Below are 26,349 nucleotides of genomic sequence, written 5' to 3'. Positions count from 1 at the left end.
GAAAATCAGATGACCAGTATCAAAAGTATAAAGGATGACTTCTATCCTCAATGAAGATGAAATTAAAGCATCTTTAGCAGATCATTTATCCAATTATATAAGAATAAAAGTAATAATCTAGTGGAAATGGCTAAATATTTACAAAAATATAATTTTCCCAGATTAACAAAGGAGGAAATAGTATATTTATGTGATCCCATTTCAGAAAAAATAAATTGACCATGTTGTCAAAGAATTCCCCAAGAGAACCATTCAAGGTCATATGGGTTCACAAGGGAATTCTTTCAGAACTTTGAAGGGCAATTAGTCCCAATGGTATATAAAGTTTTTGGCAAAATTGTCCAAGAAGGAGTGTTACCAAATGCTTCTTATGACACAAATTTAGTGCCTGATACCTAATCCAGGAAGAGAAAATCAAAGAAAATTATAGATCCATTTCCTTAATGAATATTGATATAAAAATCTTAAATAAAATACTAACAAAGAGACTCCAGTAACATATCACTAAGATCATTCACCATGACCAGGTGGGATTAATACTAGGAATGCAAGCCTGGTTTAATATAAGGAAAACCATCAGCATAATTGACTAGATCAATAATGAAATCAATACAAAATATATGATTATCTCATTAGATGATGAAAAAGAAACCTTGAAAAGATTCAACACATATTCTTGTTAAATAAAAAAGAGAAACAATAAGAATGAATGGATAATTCCTTAAAATGCCAAGTTGTATCTTAAAACATTAGCCAAATGTCAGCTGCCATGGGGATAACTTAGAAGCCTTCTACAATAAAATTAGGGGTGAATGAAGGACGCCCTTTATCACTATTGTTTAATATCATATTAGAAATTACAGCTTTAAAAATAAAGGTAAGAAATAAATTGAAGGAATTAACCTAGGCAAACATTAAACAAAAAAACCTTTACCTCCCTCCCCCATTGAGAAGTCAAAAGATATAATAGCCATTATCCATATGAAGTCATGCAAAACATTTCAACATTAACCATGTTGTGGGGAGAAAAAACAACCAAAATAAAGAAAATTAAAATATCTGCTTTAGTCTGTACTCAGAATTCATCAGTTCTCTGTCTCGAGGGAGATAGCATTAGTGGAGAGCTCAAAAGCTAAAGAGACTGGGGCAGCTGGCTGGTTCAGTGGAAGAGATCCAGACCTGGAGAATCGATGATCTTAGAGTGAAATCTGAGCTCAGACATTTGCAAGCTGTGTGACACTGGGAAAATCATTTAATCCCAATTGCCTAGCACTTTCCAGTCTTCTGCTTAAGAACTAATATTTAGTATCCATATTCAGGCTGAAGGTAAGGGATTTGACGTAAAAAATCTATAGAGAGGATTTTATAATGTAAACAGGTGAAGTCTGTGTTCTTTTCCTTTCCTAGGACAAATTTCTTTTTTTTTTAAACTATATTTTATTTGATCATTTCCAAACATTATTCTTTGGAGACAAAGATCATTTTCTTTTCTCCACCCTCCCCACCTCTCCCATATCTGATGGGCGATTCCACTGGGTATCACATGTGTTCTTGATTTGAACCCATTTCCATGTTGTTGGTAATTGCATTAGAGTGTTCATTTAGAGTCTCTCCTCAGACATGTCCCCTCAACACCCTGTGGTCAAGCAGTTGCTTTTCCTCCATGTTTTTACTCCCACAATTTGTCCTCTGCTTGTGGATAGTGTTTTTCTCCTAGAACCCTGCAGATTGTTCAGGGACATTGTATTGCCACTAATGGAGAAGTCCATTACGTTCAATTGTACCACAGTGTATCAGTCTCTGTTTACAATGTTTTCCTGGTTCTGCTCCTCTCCATCTGCATCACTTCCTGGAGGTTACCTAGGACAGATTTCTAAGTCAATGAGGACTCAATGCATAAAGTCACCTGGTAGATTGTAAGCTTCTTGACGGCAGGGTATGTTTTATTATTGTCTCCAAGTTTTCAATACCAAGAACCATGACTGGCTTAGCATAGGTGATAATAAGTGTTTTTTGATGGATTTTTTACAAGAGATAAAATTTGTAAGGTATTTCACAAATCTGAAAGTGTTACATTTTATCATCATTATATGAAAAATATGCTTACCTTTCAACTTATGACTTGTTGTGGTATCTATCCTGTGTCCCCTTTTCTGGTTACTGAATTTTGGGATTTGAGAAGCACAATGGTGGTACAAGGGGGAGTAAGAAGGGTGTAAGGATAATTTTTAGTGTTTTGACTTAAAATCCAAAATAAGTGGTCGCCATGGGAAATTCTCAAATATGAAAATACTCAAGTCAGCTGGGATTCATGAAGATTTTAATTAATGAAGAAAGAAGGAATTAAGGGGAGAGAGGGAGAGAGAGAGAATTATTTAATACTGTCCTAGCTCAGGCTGATCCAAGTAGTAGACAAAGGCCTAGGCCTGAGCCTAAGGGAGAGCAAGTCAGTCTTTATCACTCACAACAAGACCATCTCCAAGCTGGGTTCTTCCACTCCAAACTGAAATTACTCTCGAAACTGAATTAAATTGTTTTTTTATCCCTTCCTTTTCAAGAAATTTTCTCTTATGTCACCTCCCCTAAATTTTTAATCACAGTAGACACTTTTTCCCAGGATTGCCCATTCTTAGTTTTCCCCTTCTTTGGTTTTCACCTTCTCTGGTTAGATTAAATGTTCTGAGTCCTTCACACCTCTTTGTTTAGCTTGCCTTTTGTAGGTTACTTGATCTTTTTAGGTACAAATTTAACCGTTACAGGTACTTAACACCTTTTTGTATTATTTCTAAAAGTAAACTTAGCTTAAGTTTTAGCTTCTCTGTAAGGAATGAGTTAGGGACTTTCATTGTTCAATCAGGAGTTTACAGCTTTATCTTCCTCTAAGGCACTGTCTGAGTAGGGTGGAGTAATTTTAAAAGTTCCCAATACATTCCTGATTCTTGTTAGACCAAATATCTCCATTGTTACAATAAGGCAACAGTTTCAATAAAATCTTCTAAGGTACAGTATGAGTAGTCTTTAAGATTCACAAGAGTTAGGAGGAGAGGAGAAGAAAGGGTAAATTTAAGCATCTACTAGGTACCAGGCTCTGGAGGGAGGTGCTATTATTATCCTCATTTTATAATGGAGAAAATGGAGGCATAATTTAAGTGACTTGAGAACTCAATGGGAGTACAGACCAGCTCAGGTACCATTGTTTCCAAAATGTTTTCTGAAGTCACTATTTGAGCACCAGGGACAGATGGCCAGGAGTCTGAAAATCAGAACACAGCTACCCTGGCAGCCAGCATTGCTCCAATAGTGAGGATCAGTCCTGTGGTGACCAGGATCATTCTGCTGTCAAACATCACTGCCTCTATAGCATGGATATGGATATTGAATCATGTTCACCTTCCTGGACTGCCAGACTCTCAGAAACAAGCCACTGCTATTGGTGAAAGACTCCTTGGTAAAAGGAACTCGATGTGACCAAGCCTCATTTCTGCCTTTACCTTCTGTGCAGCCTCCACAAGCACAGGCTCACCTGGGGCTACGTCCTCATTGGAGAACTCCAGGTTAGCCAGTCTGACTGTTGTCTGAGAGGAATTCAGGAAAACATCAAGTCTCACTATCATTCTGACTTCAGCTAGCACAAAGGAAAGTTGGACATCAGTTTCTCTGAGCCCAGCTCCCACAGCTACAGAAGGCATCAGTGCTAGGGTGGGGACAACTTCACTTTTTGCTCATGTACCTATTAGCTCTATCCTGTTACTAAGGAAGCATGTTTGAATCAGAATGGAGGTCAGATGTGTCCACGGAGGAGAACTTAACATCTCAAGGGAAATCACTTTTCCTCCCATTTCCCTATTAGAACTTCTTTTTTTGGTACACTTAAGACCGTGTTGGGTCTGTTGGGTGAGTGAATGCCTTTCAGGATCCTTCATCTCTCTATAGTAGCACACTCAGCTGGTCCCTGAGCTACAAGGACCCTTCTGTGGTGATTAGTATTGAGTCTAACATATATGGAGCCTGTAGATAGGGAACATTTCCTTAGGCAATATCAGTCAGTCAGTGAGTTGATAACCATTCATTGTGTCTGCTCTGATTCCACACACTCCGCAGAGCACAGGGTATAGGAAGGAAGGCACCGTTGTGACAAGGAAATCACTTTAAAAGACTGATATATATTAATTTAAGGTCTCCAAGGAATTCAGCTATGTAATTCCTAAATGAAAACTCAAGTCAGCCATCAGCCTTTTATGGAGTTTTTAATTACAAACAGGAGGAAGAAAAGTATGAGAGAGAGAGAGAGAGAGAGAGAGAGAGAGAGAGAGAGAGAGAGAGAGAGAGAGAGAGAGAGAGAGAGAGAGAGAGAGAGAGAGAAAGGGTAGAGAAGGGAAGAGGGCTTAAATACCCCTTCTGTTTAGGCTGGGCCCAAAGGCCCAAGCCCTTAGATAGCTGGGGCAAAGAAAGGAGATCAGTCCCTATTACTCACATGACCAAAATGGAGAAACAGGCTCCGGGGCCTCCACCTGCAGCTTCCTTCAGAGCAAGCTTCTCAGAGCACCTCTCCAACCACTCAGAGCCAAAACTCTCCAACCACCCTCCAGTCCTCAGACCCCTCTATCTTTAAGGAAACCATCCAAGTTCCCTCCCCTCAGTTCTCACATCTACCAATCACTGTCCATCAATTTCCCTGTGCCAATGGTGGCTCTAGCTTAACCCAGGACTGCCCAGAGGTCTGTGGCTTTGCACATGTCTGTTGGAGGTCATATTTTCAAATAATTAAATCTTGATCTTTTGCTGCAGCCCTTCCTAAATCCTGTTAGGACTGAGTAGGGTGGAGATTGATTCCAAGTATCTCCATTGTATCAATTCTAAAATCAATCATGACTCAAAGAAATTCCTGTTCTATGCTTAAGCATAGGTCAAAGCCCTTTCCATTGTTCAGCAAAAGGTTTCTGTCCTAAAGTAATCTTAAGAAGGGAGGAGGAGGAACCTCCCATGCCAATGGGGTTCACATTCCAATAGACTATCACTAAGAAATTTTCCAAGTATGAAATTTCCCAATGGTGAAATTTCCAACATTTATAAATCCAAGAAATTTTAAGGTTTACACCATTAATCTTAAGAAGCTTATAGTCTAATTGGGGAGACAATATGCCAGGAACAACAATTTACACACAATCTAAAAACAAAATAAATCCAAACTAATCAAGAGAAGCTGGCATTAGAATTTAGAAGGATCACCTAAGAAGCAGAGGAGCTCTTATCAGGAACTTTAAGAAAGTTAGGGAAATGAGGAAAGTATTCCAGATTTTTCTTCCAAAGATCAAATATTACAACAAGACATTTGGATGTATTTATAAAAATTGCAGCAGTTGTGTTTATAGAGCAGAGCTTTACTTGAGAGTGGCTGCTCCCCATAGAGAGCTAATGTCTTGAAAAGACATTCTTGAGCCTTCCCCAAATCCCACTCCCACTTGAAGTTGCAGTATCAATATAATGTAACTGGGTGCAACCTAGTAGGAATATTTTCTATTTGGTATAGCCAAAGTTGAATTGAGATAGCAAAGTGAGTGCAAGGAAGAGCAAGAAGGCAAATGTCTCAGGGGGAGAAGGAATAATGTATAAGAAGAATAGGAAAAAAGGAGGAGAAGATCATGGAAGGCTTTGATTGCTAAATGGGGTTTTGTATTTTATCCTTAAAGCAATAAGTAGTTACTGAATTTTATTGACTAGGACAATGACATGGTCAGACCTAGGTTTTAGGAAAAGCAATTTTGCAGTTGAATGGAAGATGTACTGGGGTTGGATGGGACTTAGGACAGGGAGACCAAATAGAAAACTACTGCAATAGTTAAGATATGAGGTGAGGAAGGCCTATACCAGAGGAGTTACAGGGTTATATGAGAGACAGAGAATATGGGAGAGATGTGATGAAAGCAAAATTTATAGATCTTGTGAACACATTGGATATGATGGGTGAGCAGTCAAGAATGACCTGGTTGCCTAACCTTTGCCTTTCTGTCTTAGAGTTTCTACTAGAGAATGAAATGAGGCTTTTTTTTTTTAAAGAATGATGACGTGACTTGTGAGCCTGGGTGACTTGGGAGGACAGTGATACCCTGGTTAGCCAAAGGGAACTTAGAAAGAGTTGAAGGTTTTGAGGGGAAGGCAATGAATTAATTTTTGGACATGTTGAGGCTCAGATATCTACAAGACACCCAGTTCAAAATTTCCAACACGCAGTTGTTCATTGGCAGTTGTAAGACTGGAGGACACAGCAGAGGTTAAGGGATGGATGACCAGATTTGAGAATCATCGATATAGAGATGATGGTTAAATCTTGTGAGGTTGAGAATGCTGAGGGAAATCTTATAGAAAAAGAAGAGAGGGGCCCAGCTCAAAGCCTTGTTGGGCACCTACATTAAGCATTTATGACCTAGATAAGAATCCAGCAAATGAGACCAAAGACAGTGGTCATACAAGTTAGAGAACCAGGAGAGTTTTTTGTTATAAAAGTGAAAGAGAATAAAATAATGGTATCAAAAGCTGCAGAGAGATTACGAAGAATGAGGATGAAGAAAGGGCCATTAAGAGATTTTTGCAATTAAGAGATTGTTAACAACATTGGAGAGAGCAATTTCACTTGAGTGATGAGGTTGAAAACCAGACTGTAGTTAAGAAGAGAATAGGAAGAAGGGAAGTGGAAGCACTTTTTATATAGAGCTTCCTCATGGATTTCAGTCATAAAAGGGAAGAGAGACAGGAGATTATACCTCTCAGGGACAGGTGGATAAAAGAAAGGTTTTTTCCAGATGGGGAAGTAAAAAAGCTGTCATTAGATTTGGAGTTCGAAAAAAAATGAGAGAATGGGAATACTAGAGAGATTCTCTTTAGATGAAGGATGAAGTAAAGAAGGTACATATTTTGGAGTTTCCTTCAGAATATAAGGGGACAACAATATTGTTTTTTCTACCCCTACTGCTGAGGCTGAGATGAGATATATGTTCTCATTTATTCCTCTAGAGAGTGAGATTGCTGTAGGACCTGTCACCCATATCCCAGACCATGGAGCACCAGGAGACATGACATCAGTGACTAGCAGCCTCTATGAATCCACAGTAGGTGCCATTGGTAAGAAATTATTTCTTTTCTTTCTATTATACTGGTATTCATCCTTGCTCTGGGCCCTTGTTTTACAGCTTGGAGATATGATATGGACTCATCTTCATATTCTGAGTACAGGACACTCACTGATGGGGGAGTTTGTGATTAGGTTGTAAGACCTGGCAACTTCCTCTATTCCATTACTGTCTGCCCAGATGTATGCCATGATACCAGGCTTTGGATGAAGAGCTCATGGAGGATTTTGTCCATTTCTTGCGTTAGTTTGTGTGTATACATATAATTTACTATGCTAAAAGTCAGCTACTGAAGGACAGGCTTTTCTATGCCCAGAACCTAAAACCCTGAATGGGGTACCTGACCAGAGAAGTTAAATAAGATGTCCCAGGCCACAAATGTAGAAAGCATCAGAAGTTATATTTGAACCCAGGACCTCTGATTCCAGAGTCATTGTCTTTTCTAATCTGTTATGCTCTACTTCAAGGGCAAAAAGAGAGTTCAGTCCCAGTGCTTCACATTAAATGGCTAAGGCTCTTTCCACTTCAGCGGGTGCCTTCTGTGACCTCTCCAAGGGCAGTGAATGTTTTTTAAAATTTTATCCGTATCCTCAGTATTTAGGATTACACTGGGCAGAAAATGAACACTTAATGATGGAGAAGGCTGCTAGCTTAATGGGACATGCCCTGGTGCATTGTTGTCTACTTCCACCTCGACCCCTGTACACATCATCTGTCCTGCTGATCTTCAAAGTGGGTTTCTGCTAGAAAATGACTTCTTTGTCTTTTCTCTGTGTTATACTTCTCCAGAATTCATTTTGAAGGCATTATGTTGGGTTTTGGAGAGGAATTTGGTAGAGATTAGATGAGGAATCTCTATCTTCTCCACCAACTTTGGCTATGTCCTTTACCTAAGTTACTCTCATAAATCTGATTCATTGGATATTGGAAATGAGTCTCTCATCAAAAGAATTTGAAGCAAAGATTTTTCCCTCCAATTACCCAAATCCCTCCTCATTTTGCCTACATTGGTTTTGTTTTTGGGGAAAAACTATTTTGTCATAAGTTAACAACAGTGTCCATTTTTATCTTGCTCTCCTATCTTTCCCTCATGTGATCATAAGCTGTCCCCTTGTCCATTACCATGAAAGATACAATTTTCCTCATCACTCTCATTTGTTTTATATCACCTTTTGTATCTAACTCATGTACCCATTTGGAGTTTACTTTGTCATGTCATACAAGACATTGGGCCATCCCTAATTTCTGCCAGACTAATTTGCATTATTCCCAGCAATTTTTGTCATGTAATCAGTTCTTAACTTTGAAACTGGATTCAACCTCCTAATTTTACTTGTGAGAAAACTAAGGCAAAAACATAGGACGTGGCAGGGCCATGATTTCAACCCAGGTATTCTGACTACAAAGGCACAATTTTAATACTTCCAGAAATGGTGTGTATGGCTAGAGATGTGTTCAGGTTTTCATTAGTGGGTTCATTCTGCTGAGTTTCCAACTGAGGAAGGACTAGAACAGTGCCCCCTGGAGTCATGATCATGATAATGGTCATCATAACTGACATTTAGATAGAACTTGAAGGTTTACAAAGCATTTCCTCTCATTTGAATAACATTTGTAAGGCTCAGACAATGTGATATCTTTCCTTCTGTACAGCAGCAGGGAGCTCCTACTCCAAGACATTCACCCTCAACTTTACCATCACCAACATGTTTTATACACCAGACATGGGTGAAAGGGGCTCCAACACATTTAAGGCTGCTGAGAATGTCCTGCAAGTTCTGGTGAGACTCCATTCCCCTTCCCCTACCTTCTCTCCCCCATGCTGCCTTCCTTAGCCCTGATTATCCAGGCTTGGTCTAGTCAGGTTCTCAGAAGTTCCTTTCTCCCCTTTTGTTTTCAGCTGAAGTTCTTATTTGGAATGAGCAACCTTGGCTCTCACTATTCTGCATGCAGTGTGAACTTGCTGAGGTGAGAATCCTGCAAGATGTCCACTCAAATAGCAAAGACCACGCTTTCCCATTTGACTTAGATTTTGTCCAGGCTGCTGCTGCTTCTCCTTCCCAATAGCAATTCCTTCTTTCCCACGATGTAATGGATAAAATTCCCCAACCAGCAAGCGATTAGAAACATTCCAGGCATCCTCCTATCCTTTATGTGGTGAAGAAAAACTTCTTTCCACATAAGTCTTCCAAATTTAAAACTCCATGTGAGAAGGAATAACATGGCAGGCACCAAGTGAGTGGGTAGAAATTGATTGATTCAAACACATATCAGCATTGATTTTCTCTAGAATCGGAGGATTATATTTTAAAAGTTGGAAGGGGCAGTAGAGGTCATCTAGACCATTCCCTTCATTTACAAATGAAAAATGAAGAACCAAGGATAGTTCAATAACTTTTATAATGTCAAAGATAATTGTCCAATTCCAAATTTGAACACAGGCCCTTTGACTTTAAGTCCAAGTTCTTTCTACTACTCTAAGGAAACTACTGAAGATAATCAGACCCCATACATACTTGTAAACATAAAAATAAGTAAATAGACAGAGCACTGCCAACTCCAGTTTGGTGAATAAAGTGCTAAGCATGGATTCAGGAAGAACACAGTTCAAATTCTCTCTTAGACACATACCACTTTGTGACCTTGTGCAAATCACATAACCTGCCTTAGCCTCGATTTCATTCCTCTATAAAAGAAAGGGGCTGAATTTGGGGTTTCTAATGTCCTTGTCAACTCTAAATTTACAATCCTCTTTAAACATTTGTTCAAAGTTGTTGACTTCTCTCTAGAGTGTCCTCTGAATAACTAAATTTCAGAAACGAAACCAATGGTGTCAACCTCAAAAGGAGGCCATTAAATTATACATCAGGGTCCCTAAGGCCTGCATTTTGACTCTGAAAACCATACATATTTATATATTACCTTTTAAATTAGTAAACTAACACATTAAAATCAGATTGGAATTACACTTTAATCAGGACTGACACTTTAATCTGGTTCATATGACCCTCAGGAAGGGCTATGTTTGACACCTCTTGTATGTTTGACACCTCCTGTCTGAAACATCAATTTCCAGGTCTCTGAAGAATGGGACAGCAACAGGAGTGGATGTCCTGTGTACTTTTCAGGAAGATTCCTCCAACCCTGTCCTGAACAAAGAGAAGGTTTACTGGGAGCTAACTGAACAGATTCAAAGAAGAAGGCTAAAACATGTGCTTATAGAGAGGGACAGCCTCTTTGTGGATGGTAAATATCTTGATTTGGGAAATGTACTTCTCTTTCTCTGGGTGGTGCCTGTTCCAGAATACAACCCATCTGCCCCAAATTCTTCTCTCCTTTTGAGCCTCCTATTTTACTTGGTTTCACTATGTCACTCCTGGGCACTGGCCCACAAAGTGGTGCCAAACTAGGAAGACCTAGGGAGCTGACTTCTAAAGATCAGAAGAGGCTGGTTTGTTCTTATGCTCCTTGAACCAAGAAGTATGCCATAAATGCCTTCCTCTTGAATGTTGAAGCACCATTTCCCCATCCCTATGGTCCCCCAAACATCTCCTCTCCATTCCACCATTAACCTTTTTCCCACAGAGAGATACCGTACTCAAAGGTTTATGTGTTCTCTCTCTGTCTCTGTTTCTGTCTCTGTGTCTCTCTGTGTCTCTCTGTCTCTGTCTCTGTCTCTGTCTCTGTCTCTCTCTCTCTCTCTCCCCTGTCCCACTCTGTGTCTCTCCTCACCTATCACTTTCTATATTTCTTCTTTGTTCTTTCCCTCTATATTCTCTTTCTTTTTTGTTTTCTCTATTCTCTATCTTTCCCACACTCTTATCTTTATAACTTTTCTGACGTATTATCTTTTTTCTATCCTGTTCTTCTTTCTTCTTCCCTTCTTTCAACTACTGTTCCTTGCATTTTTCTTCCCTGCCCTTACCTTCTCTCCAACACTTGTTCCCTCTGAATTTCTTTGTTCTTTTTTATTACCATTCCCCACTACAGGGTATCACCATAAGCAACCAGGCATCATATCCACAAAGAGTGAGTTTTCAATTTCTTTATTTTCTGGGTTTTTTTGGGGGACAATATCAGGAAAGATATTTTTCACCCTTTTCGATGGGAGCAGTGCAGGGCACAGGAATAAAAATTAGTTTTAGGATTTCAGAATTTGATATCTTATTAAATATGGCTAATGTTGAGACATTATTTCCTCATTGGCCTATGTTTTTATTTGCAATTAAAACATATCTAAATTCTTCAGTGGAAAAAAAATTCAGCCCATGGAATTTAAAAATCAGGCTGTCTATCTCCTTTATAGCCTGGTATATAGAGGGTATCTCCCAGCATTCCAGTGTCTTGGGCTTCTCACCCATATCCTTCATTCATGAATGTTGGCCACTGGTTTTCATTAATAATGTTTTTATCCTCTGCTCCTTCATTAACTACACTCTTTCCAATCATGTCTCTTACTCAGTCATCATTTACCTCTGGCAGTACAGTTAGGAAATGCCTAATGCCTAACTTCTCTTCTGTTTTTTCACCTAATTTCTCATCCAAGGACATGAAGTAGGAAATGGAGAGGGCAGGAGAGACCCAGTCCCAGGTGTCATATATGACAAAGAATGAAATGATTTCTCCTCACAATGTCCTGGTATTTTATCAATGGTGTCAATAACTACAGAGATGAATACATGTTGAATAAAAACTAAGAATAAATTAGAATTAACAAGGTAGTTAGGGAGGAAGAGTATAGGGAATCATGAAAGGAGGTGCTAGTGCTGAATGTTGACAAAAGAGGGGGTTGGGGTGGGGGCTAGGTCCTCTGAGTTGGAGGAGAGGAAGGAGGGCATTCCTGGTAGAGAAGATAGCTAGTGCAAAGAGTGCAAAGACATAGCCATGGGAGAGGAAGTTTCCCATACCAGGGAAAGGGAGAGGGCCATATTAGCAGAATTATATACTGTAGGAGGAAGAATAACATCCAATGACCCTGGAGAACGGGGTTGAGTGTTAAATGTGAATGCCTTACATTAACAAGATAGAGAAAAGGCAGATCTAAAATTGTGCATTGAACCAAAAAAAAATAGAAGAACAACTAATCAGAAATCTCTAACTAAAGTCAAAATAGGAAATCCTAACTAAAAGAGACAAAATTGAAAGTGTGAGTGCTACTAAACTAATGAACAAAGAGTTGGTTTCATGAAAAAAAAATCTATCTGTTCTATATATCATCGAGCATTGGTTAGTTTGATTGAAAAAGTAAGAAGAAAATCAGATTACCAGTATCAAAAGTATAAAGGATGACTTCCATCCTCAATGAAGACGAAATTAAAGCATCATTAGCAGATAATTTACCCAATTATATAAGAAAAAAACTGATAATCTAGTGGAAATGTCTAAATATTTACAAAAATATAAATTTCCCAGATTAACAAAGGAAGAAATAGTATATTTATGTGATCCTATTTCAGAAAAAATAAATTGACCATGTTGTCAATGAATTCCCCAAGAGAACTGCTCAAGGCCATATGGGTTCACAAGGGAATTCTCTCAGATCTTTGAAGGGCAATTAGTCCCAATGGTATATAAAGTTTTTGGCAAAATTGTCCAAGAAGGAGTGTTACCAAATGCTTCTTATGACACAAATTTAGTGCCTGATACCCAATGCAGGAAGGGAAAATCAAAGAAAATTATAGATCCATTTCCTTAATGAATATTGATATAAAATCTTAAATAAAATACTAACAAAGAGACTCCAGTAACATATCACTAAGATCATTCACCATGACCAGGGGGGATTAATACTAGGAATGCAAGCCTGGTTTAATATAAGGAAAACCATCAGCATAATTGACTAGATCAATAATGAAATCAATATAAAATATATGATTATCTCATTAGATGATGAAAAAGAAACCTTGAAAAGATTCAACACATATTCTTGTTAAATAAAAAAGAGAAACAATAGGAATGAATGATAATTCCTTAAAATGCCAAGTAGTATCTTAAAACATTAGCCAAGTGTCAACTGCAATGGGGATAACTTAGAAGCCTTTCCAATAAAATTCGGGGTGAAGCAAGGACTCCCTTTATCACTATTTTTAAATATTATATTAGAAATTACAGCTTTAAAAATAAAGGTAAGAAAAATAAATTGAAGGAATTAACCTAGGCAAACATTAAAAAAAAAAAACCTTTACCTCCCTCCCCCATTGAGAAGTCAAAAGATATAATAGCCATTATCCATATGAAGTCATGGAAAACATTTCAACATTAACCATGTTGTGGGGAGAAAAAACAACCAAAATAAAGAAAATTAAAATATCTGCTTTAGTCTGTACTCAGAATTCATCAGTTCTCTGTCTCGAGGGAGTTAGCATTAGTGGAGAGCTTAAAAGCTAAAGAGACTGGGTCAGCTGCCTGGTTCAGTGGAAGAGATCCAGACCTGGAGAATCGATGATCTTAGATTGAAATCTGAGCTCAGACATTTGCAAGCTGTGTGACACTGGACAAATCATTTAATACCAATTGCCTAGCACTTTCCAGTCTTCTGCTTAAGAACTTATATTTAGTATCCAGGCTTAGGCTGAAGGTAAGGGATTTGATATAATAATCTAAAGAGACGATTTTATAATGTAAACAGGTGAAGTCTGTGCTCTTGTCCTTTCCTAAGACAAATTTCTAAGTCCATGAGGACTCATTGTATAAACTCTCTTGGTAGATTGTAAGCTTCTTGAAGGCAGGGTATGTTTTATTTTTGTCTCCAAGTTTTCAATACCAAGAACCATGCCTAGCTTAGCATAGCTTCTTAATAAGTGTCTGTTGATTGATTTTTTACAAGAGAAAAAATTTGTAAAGTACTTTGCACATTTGAAAGTGTTCCATTTTATCATCATTATATGAAAAATATATTTACCTTTCAACTTATGACTTAATGTGTTATCTATCCTGGGTCTCCTTTTCTGGTTACTGAATTTTCAGATTTGAGAAGCATTGCTGGTAAGGGTAGGGGGAGAAGGTTATAAAGATAATTTTTAGTGTTTTGACTTAAAATCTAAAATAAGTGGTCGCCATGGGAAAATCCCAAATGTGAAAACCCCCAAGTCAGCTGGGATTTATTGAGTTTTTAATTGATAAAGGGAGAAGGAATTAAGGGGAGAAAGCGAGAGATAGAGATCTCTCTCTCTCTCCCTCTCTCTCTCTCTCTCTCTCTCTCTCTCTCTCTCTCTTCCTCCCTCTCTCTCTCTCTCTCTCCCTCCTCTCTCTCTCTCTCTCTCTCTCTCTCTCTCTCTCTCTCTCTCTCTCTCTCTCAGGAGGGAGAGAGAGAGAATGAATACTGCATTGGCTTAGGCTGAGCCAAGTAGTAGAAAAAGGCCTAGGGCTGAGCCTAAGGGAGAGCAAGTCAGTTTTATTACTCACCACAAGACCATCTCCAGGCTGGGTTCTTCCACTCCAAAAAGAAATTATTCTCCAAACTGAATTCAATTTTAACTGAATTCAATTGTCTTTTTATCCCTTCCTTTTAAAGAAATTTTCTCTTTTGTCACCTCCCCTAAATTTTCATGTCTATGAATCACAGTAGACGTCTTTTCCCAGGATTGCCCATTCTTAGTTTTCCCCTTCTTTGTTTTTCACCTTCTCTGGTTAGATTAAATTTTCTGAGTCCTTCACACATCTTTGTTTAGATTGTCCTTTGTAAGGTACTTGACCTTTTTAGGTACCAATTTAACCGTTACAGGTACTTAAAACCTTTTTGTATTAGATCTAAAAATAATCTTAGCTTAAGTTTTAGCTTCACTATAAGGTATGAGTTAAGGAATTTCATTGTTCAATCAGGAGTTTACATTATCTTCCCCTAAGGCACTGTCTGAGTAGGGTGGAGTAATTTTAAAAGTTCCCAATACATTCCTGATTCTTGTTAGACCAAATATCTCCATTGTTACAATAAGGCAACAGTTTCAATAAAATCTTCTAAGGTACAGTATGAGTAGTCTTTAAGATTCACAAGAGTTAGGAGTAGAGAAGAAATGATAAATTAAGCATCAACTATGTACCAGGCTCTGGAGGGAGATGCTATTATTATCCTCATTTTATAATTGAGAAAATGGAGGCATAATTTAAGTGACTTGAGAACTCAATGGGAGTACAGACCAGCTCAGGTACCATTGTTTCCAAAATGTTTTCTGAAGTCACTATTTGAGCACCAGGGACACAAGGCCAGGAGTCTGAAAATCAGAACACAGCTACCCTGGCAGCCAGCATTGCTCCAATAGTGAGGATCAGTCCTGTGGTGACCAGGATCCTTCTGCTGTCAAACATCATTATCTCTATAGCGTGGATATGGAGACTGAATCAAGCTCACTTTCCTGGACTGCCAGGCCCTCATCACAGGGGGAAACAAGCCACCTTATTGGTGAAACACTCCTTGGTAAAAGGAACTCAATGTGGCCAAGCCTCATTCCTCCCTTTACCTTTTGTGCAGCCTCCACAAGCACAGGCTCACCTGGGGCTACCTCCTCATTGGAGAACTCCAGGTTAGCCAGTCTGACTGTAGAGTCTCAGAGGAGTTCAGGAGAAACATCAACTCTCGCTATCATCCTGACTCCAGCTAGCACAAAGGAAAGTTGGACATCAGTTTCTCTGAGCCCAGCTCCCACAGTACAGAAGGCAGCAGCGCTAGGGCAGAGACAACTTCTCTTTTTGCTCATGTACCTGTTAGCTCTATCCTGTTCCTAAGGAAGAATGTTTGAAGCAGGCTTCCTCTTTAGCCCTGGAGGATGGGGGCCAGATGTGTCCATGGAGGATACCTTAATATCTCAGGGGAAATCACTTTCCCTCCCATTTCCCTCTTAGAGCTTCTTTTTTTGGTACACTTAAGATCTTGTTGGGTCTGTTGGGTGAGTGAATGCCTTTCAGGATCCTTCATCTCTCTATAGTAGCACACTCTGCTGGTCCCTGAGCTACAAGGACCCTTCTGTGGTGATTAGTATTGAGTCTAACATATATGGAGCCTGTAGAATTATAGCAAGATAGGGAACATTTCCTTAGGCAATATCAGTCAGTCAGTGAGTTTATAACCATTCATTGTGTCTGCTCTGATTCCCCACACTCTGAAGAGCACAGGGGATAAGAAGAAAGGCACCCTTAATCTTAAGAAGCTTACAGTCTAATTGGGGAGACAATAAGCCAACAACAATGTATACACAATCTAAAATAAGATTAGTTGGAGATAATTAAGAGAATCAGGGCACTAAAATTTAGAAGGATCACGTAAGAATCAGAGGAGCTCTTAGCAGGGACTTTATGAAAGTCATGGAAATGAGGAAAGAATACCAGATTTTTCTTCCAAAGATCAAAAATTACAACATGACATTTGGATATATTCATAAAAATTGCAGTAGTTATGTTTATAGAGTAGGGCTTTACTTGAGAGTGGCCCCTTCCCAGATGGGGAAGTAGGAAAACTGTCATTAGATTTGGAGAGTTTGAAAAAAAATGAGAGAAAGGGAATACTAGAGAGATTCTCTGCTAGATGAAGGATGAAATAAAGAAGGTACATATTTTGGAGTTTCCTTCAGAATATAAAGGGACAACATATTGTCCTTTGTACCCCCTACTCCTGCGGCTGAGATATATGCCCTCATTTATTCCTCTAGAGAGTGAGATTGCTGTAGGACCCGTCACCCTTATCCCAGACTATGGAGCACCAGGAGATATGACATCAGTGACTACTGGCCTCCTGACCTATGAATCCACAATAGGTGCCATTGGTAAGAAATTATTAATTTTCTTTCTATTATACTGGTATTCATCCTTGCTCTGGGCCCTTGTTTTACAGCTTGGAGATATGATATGGATTCATCTTCATATTCTGAGTACAGGATACTCACTGATGGTGGAGTTTGTGATTAGGTTGTAAGACCTGGCAACTTCCTCTGTCCCATTACTGTCTGCCCAGATGTATACCATGATACCAGTCTTTGGATGAAGAGCTCATGGAGGATTTTGTCCATTTCTTGTGTTAGTTAGTGTGTATACATATAATTTACTATGCTAAAAGTCCACTACTGAAGGACAGGCTTTCCTATGCCCAGCACCTAAAACCCTGAATGGGGTACCTGATTAGTAAAAAATGATTACTGCTTCATTTTCCATTTAACCTGAGCAGGTATCTAACAGGCATTTTGTCTGAGCCAGGATCCCTATCTCATCTGAGGGCAAGATGACCGGAGAGATCCATGTAGATGATGATATGTAGATTTCAGTCTCTTCTTATTTAATACTTTCTCATGGTGGCCATGCACCCTAGAGCAGAAGTAGATCATAATCTCTGTCACAGACCTTTTTATTTTGAAAGTGCTTGTTAGGGAGAAGGTGCTCTTCTCAGGAAGGACAAACTCCTCACAGGCTCTGGGGATATCTGTCCAAATAACCCCAAACTTCTTCCATCAACCCTTAGGCACACTTTAACTAACTACTTTGGTCATAGAATTCTCTACTGAGACTTCAGGGACACTGAAGAAAGTGAGTGGATCTGACTAGGGAAGAGAACCAACAGATTCCACCAGTATCCCTGTGACTGGCTCTACTGGGAGAGATTCTATTTCAGACACTGAAACAGACATACATGTCATGGAGACAACTCCAAGAGCCACAGCCACTCAAGACCCACTTCTCACTGCACCCACTGGAACAGGTCACAGGAGAACTGTGTCCTCTCCCATCTCACCCTCAGCTCCAAGTGAGATATCCTTTAGAGTCACCATGGCAATTGCAAAGCCCTCACTCTCCATGACTCCAGTAGAACCCACATGGCTCCAGTGGTCCCTTAAACATCACCCTATCTGGAATAATTTTTTGTACACCCCTTGCAGACACACCTATGGCAGAAATAGCTCCTTGAGAGAGTTCCAGTACCCCCCTTTCTCCATGGCCCACTCCAGTTGATTCTTTCAATACTGCTAACTCAGCCCCAGGAACTGAAATCACCTCCATTGTGCCTCTATCTTCACTTCCAAGAGCCACAGGTGCCACAGAAACCATACCAAATCATGATTCATCAATGAGACATACCACACTAGAGCCAGGCTCAGCTGCCCTAACTTCCACTGCTACCAGCACCATTCCAACATTATCTGGAGAAGATGCAAACACCCCATTGTTGTCTATAGAAGGACCAACAGAAGATAAAACAGTGTCCAGAACCTTCCCAGAGAATTTAGACACTCCTGGTATCACTCACAGGGAGCACTACTTCACAGGTCCTGGAATAACTTTTCAACCTGACATGGCCTCTACTTCTCTGGCCAATTTAAGTGAAGGGATCAGTTACTCCAGAATTGTACCCTCATCCCCTTTAGAGAGTAGGAAAAGCACTGCCATGTTTGGAATCTGGATAAGCCCAGCTGAACCTCTCACTCTGGAGCCCAAGAAGCCCACCCCTCCTGAGGGTTCACCAGTGACTGAATTTAGCAGCAGGGAAAGTGGACATTTACAGAATAGTTTGGCCACAGGCACCACTACAGAATCAGATATCAGTACACTCATCCCTGGCAATTTTCATCCTTCTGAGGGCACTGCTAACCTCATATCAAGTCCAGTGTAAGGCTCCAGCCCAAAGCCAGCTGTCTATACCTCTCCACCCCACACCTCAGGTACTACAGGGACCAGGATTGGAGAAGAGACAGACTCATCCTTGGTGTTGACTACACCAGCACCTGCTGTCTCTATCAGCAGCATCTCTGGGGCTCTTCTTGGTACAATAACAGTGGTTCCATGGTCTTCGAATTCAGCTGAAGCTACAGATCTTACCATGAATCGCCTTGATCCTATATCCATGTTGCCATCCAAATTCTCCACTTCATCTCCTGTAACATTTTCAGGGGTTACTTACAAGGCTGAAGACAAGAGCTCCAATGTTCCTGGGACTGACAGCATAAGTATCATCTTCAGCAGCAAGGTCACAGACAGGGTCTCTCTCCATCCTGAGATCACTCCTAACCAAAATCTACTGGGCACAATGGAAGAGAGCACAGGTGCTTTGCTGACCCCTTCTTTGCCTGGACCTCCTGGGTCTTCAGCTGCTAATATGGGAAGTGTATCAAACATGTCAGGTACCAATACTGGCTCAACTCCACAGGTGACTTTAGCTTATGAAATCTTAACTAGAGACTTAGAGAAGACCTCAAACTTCCCACTGGCCATGGAAAATACAACTAAGACTGTCCCAGCCAAGATGATGGGAAATACCTCCATGGCTTCCATGAGCCCAGATGCTCAAGTGGGCTCAGCATTGCTTCTTACCACCACCAGCAGCCCTGTGGCTCTCCCTGGACAAAGCACAGTTCCTATTTTGTCAACCATAGCTGAAGCTGGGGCTCTCACTATCACTGGGACAGATAGCACTCCTACATGGCAAAGCACACACTCTTCTTCAACTACTATAACATCATCTAAGGATACCCCCATGACCAAGAACATGAGATCAGCTTCCCCCAGGACTCACTCCAAGCATCTAATTTCCAGCACAAAAATCACGGACATTGTTCCCTTTTCCCCTGTGGTCACTCTTAGCCATAAGTTTCCAAGTTCAGTGGTAGAGAATAACACAGATGCCCCACTGACCACTCCTAAATCCCCAGTGGTCTCAGACACTCATCCTGGAGGCTCATTGGTCACCTCTGCTGACTCAGCTGTCCTGGGGACGACAGCTCATGGTGAGCCACATGAAATCTTAGAAAAAGGCTCAACACTTTCTGTGAACACTTTTACCACAAAGATCAGAGAACATACTGTTACAGCAAAAGTGATAGAAGGTAGCACTTTAGCTCCTCTAAGGATTAACACAGGAGTTGAAGGAAGATCATCTATTCCTTTTACTACAAATCTAGGAGAGATTCCAAAAAGTTCTGAGGCTGTGACTCCCAGAGACACAAGTCCTTCTTACTTGTGGCTAACAGTGACTACAGTGAGTCCTTTTCATATTGGATTGGGTATAGGTCTGGATGCTGTTTTCCAGGCTGAGCTGTCTGAAATTCAAGGTCCACTAATCATCATTGAAATCCCACAGGAGAGTGATGCAGGATTCCCATTAACTTTTACTGCAACTGAGGCAACTAGAGCAAGGACCATAACATCTTCCACTCTCATCTCAGGATTGGTGGAGAGCCAGTCTTCCATAGGCAGCATTTCAGGAACAGAGGCCATCAGAGACTCTCCGACCTTGTTCTCTCCTTTAGAAAGCACCAGGACACATGCCACCAGACCTGAGTATGCATTGAGCTCTGAACAAGCACTGTCCACTGTGCCAACAGAGAAATTACTTGAAATGGTCACCAGCATACTTACTTTTGTTTCCAAAATGCCTTCTGAAGTCACTGCTTTGGCACCAAGGACAAATGCCCAAGGGTTTGAAAGTCACAGCATGTCTACCCTGGAGGCCAATGATGCCCTAGCAGTAGGCACTGGCCTTGCTGTGACCTTTAACTCTCCACTACCAAGCGTCACTGCTTCTAGCAGCATGGATGTCGATGTGGAAACTGTGTCAAGATTAGCACCCTGGACAGCCAGATCCTCATCACAAGTAGAAGCCAGTTCTCCCAATCTGGTTGTCACCACAGGAGATGGACCCTCCCTGGGAACAGAACCTCACAATCCCATCCATGAATCTCTGAGCCCAGGGCCAGGCTCCTTTCCTGCCTTAAGTACCCCCAAGGCCTGGACAAGCACAGCTTCCCTTGAGGCTGCTACTTCATTGGAGGACCCAGGGCCAGCCGGCCTGACTCCATAGACTGAGAGAAACCCACAGGCAACACCAACTCTAGCTATTACCCTGCCTCCAGCCAGCACACAGGAAGTTTGCACAACAGCATCTCCCAGTCCTCCTGACACAACCACAGAGGGCAGCAGTGTCAAGGCAGGCACAGCCTCTGTTTCTGATCAAGTGCCTTCCACTTCCTGCCTCTTCCCAAATAAGCATATTTTAAATAAGCTTCCCAGGGAGGGAATTGGGGTGTGGCCTTGGAGGAAATGGGGAGTGTCTGTCCAGGGAGGGTCAGTTTGTGCCTTTCTAAGGAGAAGGGTCTTCCTCCCAGGTCCTTCCTGTCTATAGCCTTCCAATGGGCCACTGTAGGGACTTTTTCGTGGCACCATATCTGTTGAATTAGTGTCATCTCTCCAGGCTTCCTCATCTCTATGCAAAGGATAGTTTCACAGTCCCTGTGCTAAAGTGATTCTCCTCTTCTTACTGATGGGATTCTGATTCCACTAAATCAAACATATATGGAGGTTGTCCATCAATGAGTCCGTGCTTTGAAGGGGGAAACTTGGTTATTCATCCTGTGGAGAAAAGTCAGAGAAGCCATGTATTTTTGGTCTCAGCAGATAGTAGCAACAATGTACTTTCCTTTGCGAGTCCTCTAATAATGACTTGACTGAGTTCTGGGTTCTCCCCTCCTGCCTTCCTGTGGGTGGTGATGCTGGTGTGGTGCCAGTCACACATGCCCAAGGCCATGGAGCCAGGAAGCACAGGAGCACTGATGAGGAGCCCCCTGACCCCTGTGTCTACTATTATGCCCGCAGGTAACTAGGTACCTCCTCTCTGTCTCTGTGTTGGAGGTTTACCCTTTTTAGGGCCTTGTTTCCCCGTCTTACAGAGGAAACATGAAATTATTTTAGAGATCAATCCTCAAGAACTCTTCTGAACCTCTGATTGCTTTCTATGTACAGCCTGGAGAAGAGGAGTTTTAGAGGTAGGAGTGAGGTTCCCACTGCTAAGGTCTTTTATACAATCAATAATAGGCACAAAGTTGGAAGGAAACTTTGAAGTGTCAGGTATTATGGATAGCCTCTCTTATTACAGATGTGGATACTGAGGTTTAGAGAAGTAAAGTAGTAATTAGCTCAGGGTAATTGGATATGACTGGAAGGGACCCTCAATGGTCACCTAACTGAACCCCATCATTTTACATATGGGAAAACTGAGGCCCAGAGAAGTTAAGTGGCATATGCCCAATGCACAAAATTAGAAAGCATCAGATGTGGAATTTGAACCCAGAACCTCTGATTCTAGAGTCATTGTTCTTTCCACTCTATTATGCTGTATGTTCAATGGCCAATAGAGAGTTCAGACTTAGCACCTCACATTAAATGGCTATGGCTCTTTCCACTTCGAGAAACTTTCCTTTTGGGAAACTTCTCCAAGGGCAGGAAATATGTTTTTAAATTTTTATTTACATTCTCATTATTTAGGGTAAGGCTGGGCACATAATAAAAACATTTATTTAATGGTGATTGATTGATTGATTGCTTTGATCTAATGGGTACATTGATAGAGTTCAGTTTATTAGGAAAATTTGTCCTCAAATACCTCTTACACCTACCAACTGCTTGCCTATGGAAAAGGGAAGGGGACGGGAATAAGCATGTATATAGCACCCACTATATGCCAGGCACTATAACAAAGCATTTCTTAGAAATATTATCTCATTTGGTCCTCATAATAACCCTAGGAGTTTGGTGCTATATTTAGCCCCATTTTGCAGAAGGGGAAACAGAGGCAAGCAAAGCTAAGTGACTTACCCAGGATCACACAGCTAATAAGGTTTGATTTGAACTCAAGTCTTCCTGTCTCCAGGCACATCACTCTGACCACTCTCCCACTTAGTTACTTCTATGGTTAGAGCCACCAAGGTTAGAGGACCACATGTCAGGGGAGACAAGGGTAAGGAATGGAGATAGACCCAAAGCCTCCACTCTTGAACAAAGAACTTTAGGTAAGGTGAATGACATAGATGTGGGTAAGTCACTTTGTCTCTGTGAGACTCAACTTTCTCATCTGTAAAAGGGGATAATAATAGTTGTAGGACTTTCCATTCAAGGTAGGTTTCCATGACCTATGTATTCTCCTTGGCACAATAATTCACTTGGACCTTTGATGATTTCTTGCATTTGGCCTACCCTCTGAGTACCAAATCCAGGGGTTTACCTCCAAGTCTGGCCCTTTCTGAGGTACTGTTCTCCTTCCAGGGAGGCCTGTTCATCCCTAGTTTATGCACTGGTTCCTACATTGTAGTTCTGTGACTCCTGTGACCTGGTCCTACAATGCTCTGGCCTCGAGGTTCCAAAAAACTCCCATAGCCAAGAGAACCTGGAACTGGTCAGAGGCCAGAATTAGAAAACTGGCCCTCTCTGATATCATTGTCCATACTTGTCTCCTGGCAGCCAATTGGCCTGGCAGATAAGATCAGATTTGGAGCTCTGGTGTGCTGGTGATGAGGATGAGGGGACAAATGCCTCTCCATGGTCTTAGGGAAGGAATGGAATCAAACCATCAAGCCATTTTCTGGACAAAAAACTTCAGGGAAGGGAAGTGACTCATGTAACATAAAATCTCCCAAAGGTCTGTTTATTCAGCTCTGACTGAATTTCCTCTCTTCATTTACTTATTGAGCCTGGTAGTAAGCCAGTCTGAACAAGGAGAATTCAGGTATCTATTCACAATAGAAAACTTCCTGTGTTATTAGAGAAAATCAGTATGTCATTCAGCACTGCTAAGAGGCCAGGCCACATCAGATGAGCATGCTGCTTAATAGCCTTTTATCTTTAAAAAAAATAAACTCTTAATTAAAAAATAATTTTATTCAAAGATATTTTATTTTCCTGGTTACATATAATTAAAAATTTCAATGTATATTTTCTGAAATTATAAGGTCCAAAATGACAGGAAGCCAGTGGGCTCCCAAGAAATGTAGTTCTTTTTTAGGGAAACAGATTTTTCAAATATACAGTTGGGAGACCCAGGAAATTAGCAGATCGATCCAGGGCTGCTCTGACCTTTGTTTCATCAATCAACTAACATTAATTAAGCACTTACTATATGCCAGACATTGTGCAAAATGCTGAATATTACAATGCCCTCTATTATAAAAATCAAAAAATAGTAAAGCAAACAAACAAACAAAAAAAAACCTATCCCTGTACTCCATGACCTTACCAACCAGTGGAGGAGAAAACATGTAAACAAAAACATAGAAAACTAGTTTTGTAAGGGATAAATAAGAAGTTGTTTCCTTTATTTTTGTTGTCCCCTTCTGTGTGTACCTTGTTATTTTGTCTCTGTAAAAGGTCTCTAGAGTTAGGGGCTTTTTTGATTGTTTGCTCATTTTCCCTATCTAATTATAGGTAGGTTCTGTTTTCTGGGAAGTTGAAGTGCCCTCTTAAACTTCAGTCCTTTCTTGGTGCTAGTTTTGACTTATGTTCTGGGTTATTACTAGTTTATCAGATGGTCTGAGGGCTGAGAACTCTGAGGGCCCCCTCCCCCTCCTGATTCCATTGACCCTTGAGATGCTGATAGCTTAAAGACTTTCCTCAGGCTTAGATGTGAGCTTTTGATCTCAGTCTGAACTTGATCAGGTCAGGTGCAGATCTAATGCCAGGCTTAGGCTCAGGGTTTTGGTCTCAAGGTGTTCTTGATTTAATCAGGCACACCCTTGATTGTTCTGTCCAGGAGCTCCAATTCCAATGTTAAATAATGGAGGTGACAATGGGCAAACTTGCTACCTTCCTGATCTTATTGGGAAGACTTCTGATTTATCCCCATTGCAGATGATGCTTGCTGATATTTTTAAATACATACTTTTTATTATATTGAGGAAAGTCGCCTGTATTCCTATACTTTCTGTTGTTTTTAATAGGAATGGATGTTGCATTTTGTCAAAGGCTTTTTCTGCATCTATTGAGATAATTGTGTGATTTCTGTTGGTTTGGTTGTTGATATGGTCAATTTTATGAATGTTTGTCTGTACCCCCAAAGAGATAATGGACAAAAAGACTTGTACAAAAATATTCATAGCTGCGCTCTTTGTGGTGGCCAAAAATTGGAAAACGAGGGGATGCCCATCAATTGGGGAATGGCTGAACAAATTATGGTATATGTTGGTGATGGAATACTATTGTGCAAAAAGGAATAATAAAGTGGAGGAATTCCATGGAGACTGGAACAACCTCAAGGAAGTGATGCAGAGCGAGAGGAGCAGAACCAGGAGAACATTGTACACAGAGACAAACACACTGTGGTATAATCGAACGTAATGGACTTCTCCATTAGTGGCGGTGTAATGTCCCTGAACAATCTCTGCAGGGATCTAGGAGAAAAAACATTATCCATAAGCAGAGGACAAACTGTGGGAGTAGAAAAACCGAGGAAAAGCAACTGCCTGACTACAGCGGTTGAGGGGACATGACAGAGGAGAGACTCTAAACGAACACTCTAATGCAAATATTAACAACATGGCAATGGGTTCTAATCAAGAACACATGTGATACCCATTGGAATCATGTGTCGGCTATGGGGGGTGGGGGGGAGGAAAAGAAAATGATCTTTGTCTTTAATGAATAATGTATGGAAATGATCAAATAAAATACTATGAAATTAAAAAAAAAACCATCCTTGTAGTCCTGGTATAAATCCTAACTGATCATAGTGAATAATCCTTGTGATAACTTGTTTGACTTTTTTTTTTGCTAGTATTTTATTGAAGATTTTTGAATCTATATTCATTAAGGAGATTGGTCTGTAGTTTTCTATTTCCAGTTTTAGTCTTCCTGGTTTGGAAAATCAGTACAATATTTGTGTCATTAAAGGACTTTGGTAAAACTCCTTCTTTGCTTATTTTGTCAACTACTTTGTATAGCATTGGGATTACTTGTTCTTTCAATGTTTGATAGAATTCATTTGTGAATCCATCTGGCCCTGGAGATTTTTACTAAGGGAGTTCCCTGCTGACTTGTTCAATTTTGTTTTCTGAGATGGGATTGTTTAAGTATTCTATATCCTCTTGTTCATCTAGGCAATTTATATTTTTGTAGATATTCACCCTTTTCACCTAGATTGTCATGTTTATTGTCATATATTGGGAAAAATTGTTCTTAGTAATTGCCTAAATTTCCTCTTCATTGGAGATGAGGTCTCCCTTTTCACCTTTGATACTATTAATTTGATTTTCTTCTTTCTTTTTTATTAGATTAATCATTACTTTCATTACTTTATCTATTTAATGTGTTTTTTTCAAAGTAAAAGCTCCTAGTCTTTTTATTAGTTCAATACTTCTTTTACTTTCAATATTATTAATTTCTTTTTTGATTTTTAGTATTTCCAATTTAGTTTTATCTGGGGATTTTAATTCATTCTATTTCTAGTTTTTTTTTTTTTTTTTGAGCTCTACCCTCTCTGATATAT

At 40.2% G+C, this 26,349-nt stretch overlaps 1 protein-coding gene across 1 annotated transcript in view; it reads left to right on the top strand.

The window, feature by feature from the left end:
- Positions 1-26,349, top strand: part of LOC130457896 (mucin-16-like) — a 55,984-nt gene that overhangs the window by 2,184 nt on the left and 27,451 nt on the right. Inside the window, exons 3-8 of the mRNA XM_056820606.1 lie at positions 7,012-7,119; positions 8,781-8,908; positions 9,028-9,095; positions 10,204-10,373; positions 11,118-11,156; positions 16,769-16,882. Coding sequence (XP_056676584.1) covers positions 7,071-7,119; positions 8,781-8,908; positions 9,028-9,095; positions 10,204-10,373; positions 11,118-11,156; positions 16,769-16,882 — 568 coding nt within the window. The 5' untranslated portion in view covers positions 7,012-7,070. The remainder of the gene's footprint in view (positions 1-7,011; positions 7,120-8,780; positions 8,909-9,027; positions 9,096-10,203; positions 10,374-11,117; positions 11,157-16,768; positions 16,883-26,349) is intronic.

The sequence above is a fragment of the Monodelphis domestica genome, chromosome 3 (genome assembly GCF_027887165.1).
Source record: "Monodelphis domestica isolate mMonDom1 chromosome 3, mMonDom1.pri, whole genome shotgun sequence".
In the NCBI taxonomy this organism is placed as follows: domain Eukaryota; kingdom Metazoa; phylum Chordata; class Mammalia; order Didelphimorphia; family Didelphidae; genus Monodelphis; species Monodelphis domestica.
This window is presented reverse-complemented; position numbering and strand designations above follow the sequence as displayed.